General features: G+C 44.3%; 1 protein-coding gene across 3 annotated transcripts in view; it reads left to right on the top strand.

The window, feature by feature from the left end:
• ZNF277 (zinc finger protein 277) overlaps positions 1-12,001 on the top strand; it is a 302,550-nt gene that overhangs the window by 226,951 nt on the left and 63,598 nt on the right. For all 3 annotated transcript variants that reach the window (XM_063927283.1, XM_063927282.1, XM_063927284.1), the window contains one exon: positions 2,038-2,129. In XM_063927283.1, coding sequence (XP_063783353.1) covers positions 2,038-2,129 — 92 coding nt within the window. The remainder of the gene's footprint in view (positions 1-2,037; positions 2,130-12,001) is intronic.

Raw genomic sequence — 12,001 nt, 5'->3', positions numbered from 1 at the left:
TGGGTTATCTCCATTGCTACAGTCGGGCCTGGTAAGGACTTTCCATCTAGAAGATCATAAGAACTATCTCACACTACCAGTGCCCTGTGGCTCCTGCCATCCTGTAGTACCCAGGAACTGTATTTATTCTTTGCTGACTTTTACGTTTTCTTTTACTGCTGCTGTGTTGCGGAGTTGTCATAATAAACATCATTGACTTTTATCCAAGTTGTCGTGGTCACGCCTTCGGGCAGTTATTATTCATGTTACTTACATGTCCAGGGGTCTGATACAACCTCCCAGGTTCCGGTACATCTCAGCCCCTACAACTGAGGCTGCCTCCCGTCAGCTCAGGCCCTCAGTTGTGACATCGAGTAATCCACTAATCACTATCAAGCTGCTCTATGATAGGTGCATTTGAAGAATACATATAGGTCCCATTGGCAGAGCACCCATAATTATGGTCTCTAGCTAGGGGTCTCACAACAATAATTTATGCATGGGAATGAGCTCAATACAATATGATATGGAAGTAAATCATTAATATACTCCTGTTAGAATCACACAGCTTACAGCATTGTAATATAAGAATAGTTTCTGCAAGCCAAAACGAGGACTATTTAGATACTGAATATTAGTGGACCAATTTATTCTCTACTGGTATACTCTTTGTAGATCATTGAATAACTCACTTTGAAAGCTCTTATTTATAGTAAGATATATTCAAATAAAATATACTAATACAGATTTAATACAGGTAGCGAGCCCTTGTTTTTAAAACTCACTTTATTAAGTAATCTACTCATGGTGTATAGAAAGTGTAATTTTTGGTGTATTGTATGGTTTTATTTTTCGAGTTTGGACAGTTTTAATATATCTATTATAAGTTACATTTTAAAATATCTAGTGTGCGCCAACAAAGAGACATTCTTTCTCTCTCCTTTTTTCTGTACAACATAACTTGTCTCTGGTAGCACCCCCGAGCATCCAGTGGATGATCTTCTGACGGATATAAGACGGGGATTTTCTTTCAAGTTAATACTAATAATTATTCAGCTGGTGCAGAGTGTATCCTATCCCCCCACCCCTGTTATGCTGTAGAAAGTGAAACACTTGTGCAAAAACTCGACCTCAATCTATTGATGCATAATTTAGGTCTTAAAACCTCTCGTGCAGTCCAGACTGCCTTCCTTACCCCTGAGAGAGTGATATGATATGGCTCTTGGTGACTGGGAACTTGCTGTGTTAGAAGCAAGCCTACATAAGTTGATCTTTTTTTCCATCTGAATCAGGACTAAGGGGGAGATGTATTAAGCAGTGATAAAAGTTGTGAAGTTGCTCATGGTAACCAATCCGCTGCTCTGTATATTTTTATAGTATGCAAATTACAAATGTTACGTCAGTGCTGATTGGTTGCCATGGGCAACTTCACTGGTTCACTTCTCCACTTTTATCACTGCTCAGTACATCTCCCCCTAAGTAATAGTAATTTTATCAATGTCAGTCCATCACATTCTTCGAACTTAAATGCTAAGTGATATTAACAACCCATGAACCATTTCATTGCCATTTCGCTATGTGTCAGCCCTATCTTCCTACGATATAGTTGTGCTCTCAGCACAAGTTGCCCTCAGAGTTATTACTTGGGCATATAAAGGTCAGATAATTAACAGCAAGGCACCAAAGTCAACTGAACCAGGATCAGAAACAAAATTAACAACTTGTATGTCTGAAATCGCATACAGTAGGTCTGAGATAGGGGAATTTTCCTGGGTCACCTGTTTGTAAACTGTATAGGAACTGTATATAAACTACTCAAGTGCAACTATAAGATTCATTATGCCTGTTAGGTCAAATATATATAGTGACTTACTTAGAGCCCAAACTAGTACATACAGTAAATATAGCAAAGGAATTGTTTACATGCCTAAACAGCTGCCAAACATTATTGGGTGACACCATTTTGATAAGCAGTAAAACAAAGGTGTACCACTGTTGACTTAACTGTTTCTTACATAGATTTCTAGCAACATATACTATTTTTCTTTTGTTCAACAGAAAATTATTTTGGAACAGCAGCAGCATGAAAGATCAGACACACGTTTTCAGCGGCTATGCATGTTTTGCAGTGAGGAATTTAAAGGAAACAGGTTTGATTTGATTTAATTATTCAATTCTACCCACTCGTACTATTTAAATAATTTGCTCTGATTAAAGTGTAAAAGCTTTCTAAACTTCAAAATATTTGAAACAAATCTTCAGTTATTTTTACAATTTATATATATATATATATATATATATATATATTCATATCACACTGCACTTAGGGGGTGATTCAGATCTGATCGCTGGGCTGCTAAAATTGTAGCCCTGCGATCAGATAGTCGCTGCCCAAGGGGAGTGTATATTCGCAGTGCAAGTTTGCAATTGCTGCTAAAAAAAAAACCTCAGTCAGCGGACAGCTGCACATCCGTTCGCACCTCTCTCACCAGTGGCTGCTTTTTACCAGTGTGTGCAGTCTGTCTGCAGCCCAAGACTTACTGCTACAATGCAATCAGAACGGGCTGATCAGGGCCGGAGCTGACATCACACACCCTCCCTGAAAACGCTTGGGCACGTCTGCGTTTTCCCTGACACTCCCATAAAATGGTCAGTTACCACCCACAAATGGCCTCTTCCTGTCAATCAGCATGCGAATGGCTGTGCGATTAGAATTTTTACACCAGCCTGTCGCTGACCGGCGATGCCTGATCGCCCGCTGTGCGAAAACGCACAGCAGCGATCAGGTCTGAATCAGGCCCTTACCTACTCATTAGCAAATTTACATTCATCAATACAGTAGGACCTCTTACTTGGCAAGGTTGAAATGAAATAGGAGCAGTTGACTCTAATAAAGAACCTTTAAAACATAACTTGTCATGAAAATGGTTTTAATAATAGTATAATTCAAGTAAGTGGGTCTGACTTTAGAACCCTATATTTTCAATTTGGGTGCTTTACAGTTAGAGATGTGCCCCCCCTTCCTTTCCCCTGTGTTTTGGTTATAAATCATCTTCATAATTTGGGCCACCCTAAAGTGTTTTAGTTTTGGATTTGAGTTTCTTTATAAAATTGCTAAAAAAACACCAAAATCATATACAGTAACATTCAATAACCGTCATTTACAGTGTGAAATTACATATATTTCCTGCTTCCAACACATCAAGTCAATTAGATCAGGAATGATACCAAAGGACTGGCGTATAGCAGAGGTAGTCCCACTATTTAAAAAGGGTATTAAAACGCTCCCCGGGAACTATAGACCGGTTAGCTTGACATCTATAGTGGGGAAAATACTAGAAGGTATATTAAGGGATAGCATTCTAGAGTACTTGGATACCTCCAAGGTTACTAGGAATCAGCATGGTTTTGTGAAGGACAGGTCGTGTCAAACTAACTTAATAAGCTTCTATGAGTAAGTGAGCGATAATATTGATCAGGGTCAAGCAGTAGATGTGTTCTTTTTAGACTTCGCTAAGGCTTTTGACAAAGTTCCACACAGGAGACTAATTCTCAAACTAAGAGAGCTTGGGGTAGGAAACACTATCTATACTTGGGTGAGTAATTGGCTGTTTAATAGGGAACAGCAAGTGGGGGTAATGGGATGTACTCTGAATGGGCTTCAGTACTCATTGGAATACCGCAGGGCTCAGTACTTGGGCCATTGCTGTTTAATATATTCATTAATGACCTAGGAGAGGGACTGGAAAGCACAATGTAAATTTTTGCAGATGATACTAAACTATGTAGAATAATTAATCCAGGGGGGCTTCTCTTCTGTGGGTATAAAGGCAGGTTGTTTTCTATCCCTCACTTGTTACTCACCTTGACAAAGGGACCTGCGCGTCCCGAAACGTTGGATTTTATGGAGTGAATTCAATACACTTGATTTCTTAAGACCCTGAGTGCCGCTGATTGCTTCACCGCCATTTGCTTTATCTATCCATACCAGAGGGCACCAGGGCTCACCATCCTCCTATAGTGGGAGTGCCGGTCCATGCTACAACTTTATCTTCATTTGGACGTGTGGACGAAACTACACTGTGCCATCCTGGGACAGGGCACCCCTTCTTTCCATTTGACTTGTCTTAAACTTACCTGCTGCCAGGGTGAAGTTCTCCCCACGTGTTTGTCGCACCCCCACTGTACACTTTGATTCACCAGGAACGTTTGAGCACCCTTTGCACAGAGATGTCGTCAGGCTCAAATCCGGAGGGCGACCCAGGTTGCAGAGGCATGCCCTCGACCCAAGGGGAGCTATACAGCTTTACAGACGACGATGCTGAACGGCTCCGTTTCAAAGAGCAACTCGACTACTCTGAGAGAACAGGCTCGACCGAAGACATCTATCACCAGCTCCTGAAACTTAAACGTCGGGAAATCGACTTCCTCCTGCATGGCATCTCCCTCTCAGATTATCATAGGGAGAGGATGATACCCAGAGGTTTCAGGGTCCGCAATGTCCCAACGATCGGCCGATTCAATCCAGAGTTCTGCAGGAAATGGGTAGGAATCTTGAACAAGTGCAGTCTGGATCTAATGCTCCTCGTGGTGGAAGAGGCGGGGAAAGAACTAGCAACCACCCGGGTCAAAATTAACCTCCTGGAAACTGAACACTTGCACAGCTTGCAGAATGACACACAGCACGAATGGCTGTCCAAATTACAGGTCCAATGCGACACTTATCGCAGGGACCTTATCAAATTCAAAAGGAATAAACACCAGACAGTCAAAGAAGATTATGATTCGAACCGTGTGTACCGTTGGCTAATGGGAGGAGAACCAGGGGAACATAAGCTCTATAATGCACGGGCTAGACACAGCTGGCGCAAAAGAAGGGAAGCACAGAGCCTCCAGTCCGCCACTTCCAATAGTGATAACGACACCACACCACAAGAAAACGAGGACCTTTCAGCTACATCTCAAGTCCCCTTTCAGTCCGGTGGTTCGGGTGTTCGTGTTTTTTTTTTTTTTTTGCCAAGTACGAGGATTATCTCTGGACGTGGATTTATCTCTGGACACTGGCAGGTGAGTATAATTTTTTTCACAGGTACCCTCGGATCGTCGGAGACTGTGGCAGTCGGCGTGTCAACATAGGTAAGTATGTATGTGTGTCGGCAGTGTGTAATAAAGTTGTACTTGTCACGGTGTGTGTCTCCTATTTTTATTTGGGTATTTTTTTCCCAGTAGTACTACAGGTACCAGCGGGCCCGTTTTTCTCCCGCATGCTGGTACTTGTGGTTCTCCAAGTACCAGCTTGCGGGGGAGGCTTGCTGGGACTTGTAGTACTATTGGAAAAACCAATATTCTGTCATTTTACTCAAGGCTATCAGCCTCCCATCCGCTGCCCTTGGATGGGGGGGACAGCCTCGGGCTTCACCCCTGGCCCTTGGGTGGCTGGGGGGGGACCCCTTGATTGAAGGGGTCCCCACTCCCCCGGGGTACCCCGGCCAGGGGTGACTAGTTGGATATTTAATGCCACGGCCGCAAGGCACTGTATAAAAGTGACCCCCGGCTGTGGCATTATCTGTCCAGCTAGTGGAGCCCGATGCTGGTGTAAAAAATACGGAGGACCCCTACTTTTTTTGTCCCCCGTATTTTTTGCACCAGGCGCAGAGCCCGGTGCTGGTTTTAAAAATACGGGGGATCCCCTGTCAATTTTTCCCCCGCATTTTTAGAACCAGGACCAGCTCGAAGAGCCCGAGGCTGGTTATGCTTTGGAGGGGGGACCCCACGCCATTTTTTTTCTGAATTTTACCATTCCATCTAAAAAATTAAAAAAATAAAATAAAAATTATTTAAAAAAATATATAAATAATACTTGTGCCTCCAAAAAAGACAAACCAAGTACCTAATCCCTTCTAATATAAATAGATATGCTATTATCAATAAAAAAAAACACAAAAAAAAACATGTTTTAAATTTTTTTTATTAGTTTCACCCACCAAAGTGTGGCGGATTGAAAATGTCGAATTTACTGTCTAAAAGCACTGTTGTCGAATTTCCAAACTTCAATTGAATACACTTTGGTCGAATTGCAGCACTTGTATCATTGCAGAAAAGTCGAATTTGACAAAAGTCGAATTTCAAAAAGTCGAATTTTGAAAGTCCGTTTTTTGGACGGAAAGCACTGAATTGCATTGACTATTTTTTTTTTGGGGCGAAAAATTCCCGAAATTCAACAATTTCGGGAATTCGACCGCAATTGCATATACCCCATAGATATATATATATATATATATATATATATATACAGATATGTGATCCACACTGTGTATAGTTCCTGTGTTAGTAGGTTCGATCATACTGCTCCTGCACTTTTTTTTTGTTCTCAGTAAAACACTGATGACCGAAAATTGTACTTCAATTTGACAAGTGTAAATTAACTCTCTAGTAATACTGGGGCAGATGTATTAACCTGGAGAAGGCATAATGAAGTGATAAACCAGTGATATGTGCAAGGTGATAAAGGCACCAGCCAATCAGCTCCAATATGTAAATTAACAGTTAGGATCTGATTGGCTGCTGCCTTTATCACCTTGCACATATCACTGGTTTATCACTTCCTTATACCTTCTCCAGGTTAATACATCTGCCTCACTATTCTTGTACCTGTCGCAGCTGAAGTAAAAACGTTATCACTCTGAGTGCAGTTGTGTATAGAAGCTGTGAGTGATCTTTTACATGTTAAAACTATGTAAGCTATATTTAGTGCATGAAGTGATGATAAAGAAGAGGAATCAGGATGCTGTATATTTCTGCGAACAATAAAAACCGGGTTTAATAAATAGGTTAAAACCTGTTCATGCAGATAATTGTCATGTAAAATTTTAAGGCAATGTAATCACATTCTAACATTATTTCTGCAGCGGGGTACACTGTGTTCCACAGGGAATACATAGAGTTGGATCTTGATCTGAGGCACCAACAGGCTAAAGCTTTGACTGTTCCCTGGGTGCATTGCACTGCCTCCTCTATGACCCTCTATGATGCCTCCGGACACTGGAGCTCAGTTTGTAAGTTGGTGCCTGCAGAGCAGGTCCCCTAACAGGGGAGTTGCGCTAGGCAGCCCTGAAAAGAGCTTCTTTAGAAGACTTCAAGGGTCGCAGCACTTTCTATGTCATCCTGATATGCTGTGCTGCGGCTCTATCACCTCCCCTGCAGCGCTGCATACTCCCGCGGCCAGTTCCCAGGTATTTGCAGCGGAGGCGCACTGGTTCATATATATATGTATGTTTGTGTGATTTTACTAGTCCAGTGCAGTTTTAATGTTTCTCTGAATTAATTTCTGCATTGTAACTGTGACTGGGTGTGCCTGTAGCTGCTGTGTGGATTTCAGGAGTGTATCCCACCTATTACTAGCACTGTATTCTGTACCCTAGGTGGGTCAGGGTCTCATATATAGTGTTACACAGTATATACTATTTAGTGTGTTCTACTGTGTGTTTCAATCACATCATACCTCTTTAATCCTCTGTTTGTGTCACATAACATAAGGGGGTTATTTGCAGGTATTGTTTTTGTCTGGCTGTTTTGTACTGTTTAGCTCTGCGTCTACATCTGCTATCATGTCTGCCACACAGGGCGGGAAATCCGCGGACGCATCATGCAGGATGTGCACCACGGATTTACCTGAGGGGGAAGTTATAACTGATGGTTTGTGTACTGGGTGCCATACATCTCCCAGTCAGCCCGCAGCTCCCGTAGTCACTCAGGAGCCACCTTGGCAAGCATTCTCCAGTATGCTGCATACGCTGGTGTCACGTCTTACGCCCCCTGTGGGACCTTCTGTGCCATTGCAACCACATATTGTTCTTGTAGTTAATCAACCCTGGGCAGACACTCTGTTTACCCAGATAAAACAATTAAATCAATCTTTACTGGTACAAAAGCCTATCTCATGCCGCGCTGGGGTTAAGAGGTCATCTAAGCGGGCCGCTTCCTCCTCACAATCCACTAACATATCAGATAATTCTTCTGATGAGGATGGGGAATAAACTGATCCGTCAGACACTGAATCAGTTGCTTCTGATGAGGAACCTACAACTCGGGTTGATGTTCCTGACCTAGTGGAGGCTATTAAGCTGATTCTACAAATTGATGATAAGGTAGATCCCACTACTGCGTCTAAGAACCTGATAAGTTTAAACGTCAGAAGGTTGCTAAAGTAGTCTTGCCGCATTCTGACCATTTAATTGACATACGTCAGGAATCCTGGTCTTCTCCGGGAAAGAAATTCTCCCTGTCTGAAAAGATGCTTGCTCGTTATCCTATTCCTGCTGAGTTGAGTAACAAATGGGAAAATCTACCGCCGGTAGACTCTCATGTCGCCCGTCTTGTGGTGTCATCTACTCTGCCTGTCACCACTCTCACTTCACTGAAGGAGCCGACGGATAAGCGTGTGGAGGGATGCCTGAAGTCTATTTACTCCCTTACTGGTGCTGTACATAGACCCACTATAGCAGCCTCCTGGGCCGCCAAAGGAATTGAAGCGTGGGTTCAGGCATTGGAGGAAGAGCTAACTCAGGATATATCTGACACTGCCAGACAATATCTGTCTCATATTACCACCGCCTCCCACTATATTCAGGAGGCGTCCTCTGAGGCAGGTGTTATGGCGGCCAAGGCGTCTACCAGATCTATACTGGCTCGCCGTATTCTGTGGTTGAGGTCCTGGAAGGTGGACCTAGACTCCAAAAACACCTTGGAGGTGCTTCCTTTGAAGGGAGACATCCTCTTTGGGGAGGATCTAAACAAGATTGTGACTGACTTGGCGTCTGCCAAGACTGCATTTCTCGCAAGGACTAATCCTTCTGCACGGAAGGCTAAGAGTACCACTTTTCATTCCTTTTGTCCTCCAAGAAAAGCGAAGGGTCAGACATACCTGAGACAGGCTCGTACTTCCAAAGCCACTAAGCCCAAATCTAAACAATCATGGGCTGCCCATCAGCCTGCTTCCAAACAGGACAAGCCCGCGGACCTCCTCCCTTGGGGATCCCAGGGTGGGAGGCTGACTTCTACAGTTCGCCCAGGTCTGGTTTTAGACCATTTCAGACTCATGGGTGCGAGAAGTTGTCTCTCATGGGTACGCAGTCTTTTTCAAGAGATGTCCGCCTCGCCAGTTCTGCACGACGATTCTTCCTTCGGATCCGTTGAAAGCACAGGCTCTATACCTGGTTGTACGATCCCTCCTGGACACAGGAGTGGTAGTTCCGGTACCTCTGTCCCAGAGAGGCAGAGGATACTATTCGACTCTGTTTCTAGTCCCGAAAACCAATGGGTCCTTCCGGCCTAAACTCAATCTCAAATCTTTGAACAAATTTGTGAGTGTGTCTAAATTCCGTATGAAAACCCTGCGCTCTATTGTGCTGGCCATGGAACCCAAGGACTGTATTTCATCCCTGGACATACAGGATGCTTACCTGCATATACCTATTGCCATTTCGCATCAGCAATATCTGTGGTTTGCTATTGGCAACCTACATTATCAATTCAAGGCTCTGGCATTTGGTTTAGCCACGGCCCCTCGGATCTTCACCAAGGTCATGGCCGTGATGACGGCCCTTTTCCGCCATCAAGGTATTAGGATCCTGCCATTTCTGGAGACTTGCCGATCCTGGCGAACTCCCAAGAGGTTCTCCTCTGTCATCTGGAACTGACAGTCCAATTCCTGCAAGCCTACGGTGGCACATCAACTGGAAGTAGTCCTCGCTGGTCCATGCTCGGAGCATGGTGCACCTGGGGGGCACTGCTGGACACACACAGCCAAAGACTGTTTCGGTCTCCAGAGAAAGTCCTGATACTTCAGGGCAGGATCAGATGCTTCCTTTCTCGTCCACGAGTGTCGATACACTCGGCGATGCAAGTACTAGGCCTCATGGTGTCGGCTTTCGACATGGTAGAGTATGCTCAATTTCATTCCCGCCCTCTGTAGAGGTTAATCCTTTCAAAGTGGGTCGGCCTACCTCATCGGATCAGGTCTCGAATGATCTCCTTGACTCCGGAGGTTCGTCTGTCACTGAGCTGGTGGCTACAGGACCGGCAGTTAAGCAGGCGCCGTCCCTTCTGGATTCCCACCTGGGTCCTACTGACTACGGACACCAGCCTGCGGGGTTGCAGCGCAGTGCTGAAGCAGCACTCTCTCCAGGGTCGGTGGACCAAGGAGGAATCTCTCCTCCCGATAAACATTCTGGAATTGCAGGCAGTGTTCAATGCCTTGACTCTTGCCCTGCCTTTGATACAGAACAGGCCTGTTTAAGTACAATCAGACAACGCCACCATGATGGCGCACGCAAATCATCAAGGCGTCATTCAAAGCTGCGTGGCATTGATGGAAGTATCAAAAATCCTTAGTTGGGCGGAATGCCATCTGCCAGCAATATTGGCAGTGTTCATTCCCGGAGTCCTCAACTGGGAAGCAGATTTCCTCAGTTGTCAGGACGTTCATGCCGGAGAGTGGATTCTTCATCCGAAAGTCTTTCAACTCCTAGTGGACAAATGGGGCCTACCAGATGTGGACCTGATGGCGTCTCGACACAATCACAAGGTGCCGGTCTTCAGATCAAGGACAAGGGATCATCAAGCAGCGTTCGTGGACGCACTGGCAATTCCATGGAACTTTCGGCTGCCATACGTGTTCCCTCCAGTGTCACTCCTGTTCAGGGTACTATGGAAGTTCAAACAAGAAGGAGGAATACTACTTCTAGTCACTCCAGCATGGCCCAGAAGGCATTGGTTCTCAGACCTGCAGGGTCTATCGATAGAGCGTCCTCTTCTACTTCCTCAACGCCCAGACCTCCTCGTTCAGGGCCCTTATGTCTACCCGAACCTGGCCAGGCTGGCTTTCACGGCGTGGCTCTTGAAGCTTCACTCCTGAGGGCCAATGGATTCTCAGAGGCAGTTATCCAAACTATGCTGAAGGCCCGCAAACCTTCGGTACGGATTTATTATAGGGTCTTGAATTCTTACTTCACTTTGTGTGCTGCAAAGAATTACGATGCATACAAATTCAGAACTGCAAGACTTTTGGCTTTTGGGAACAACAACGGCCTAGACTTAGGCCTTCTTCTGGCCTCCGTCAAGGTTCATATATCTGCCTTGTCGGTGTGATTTCATAGGAAAATTGCGTCTATTCCTGATGTTCATATTTTCACTCAGGATGTTATACGGATTCAGCCTCCCTATTTCCCTCCTGTTGCTCCATGGAATTTGTCTGTTGTCTTGAATGCTCTACAAGAGTCTCCATTTGAACCTCTTGAGTGTGTGGACCTTAAATGCCTAACACTTAAGGTCGTGTTTCCGCTGGCTATTGCTTTTGCTAGAAGGTGTCGGACTTAGGCGCTTTGTCCGGTCGTCCACCCTTTCTGATCTTTCACCTTGACCGGGCAGTTGTCACTGCATGGAATCGTCATGTGTGTGTTGTGTCAATGGTGATAACAGAGAGAAAGTTTGACCAAAGTTTGACCAATAACCCCCCTCCCCCCCCCCCCACAATATTCTTTTCTATACCCAGAAGCCTGCTGTTGCTGCCAATTGTCGTATGGTAAATATGATGAGCAATAGTGTAAATCCTAAGCAATGGTGATTCAGTCCTGGGCCGTGTTACATTTATTATACCCTTGTGCTTGTGAACCAGTCTTACCCATGTCCCACAACTTGGAGAAATAGTTTGATCAACCGATTACCATTTGGAGTGAAGCTTTCTATGAAAACACTAAAGATACCTTTATAGGAGTACGCACATGTATATTGAAGTAAGCAAGAAAGTGAGCATCCCTCGTTTATGATTGACACATCTTTCGGGTTACCCTTGAATATTTCCAAAAAGACACCAAGGAGGGGAGACCTTATATCCTATAGTCCCTCTATATGACTCTTATTATCTCATAAAGAATTTACTACATATTGGACATTTTTTCTTTTTTGATTTCTCCCTTTATGTACTATCTTGTTGGAGAAATCTCCTGAAGAAATCTATCAGAGA

This window comes from Pseudophryne corroboree, chromosome 6, assembly GCF_028390025.1.
Source record: "Pseudophryne corroboree isolate aPseCor3 chromosome 6, aPseCor3.hap2, whole genome shotgun sequence".
NCBI classification, from domain to species: domain Eukaryota; kingdom Metazoa; phylum Chordata; class Amphibia; order Anura; family Myobatrachidae; genus Pseudophryne; species Pseudophryne corroboree.
This window is presented reverse-complemented; position numbering and strand designations above follow the sequence as displayed.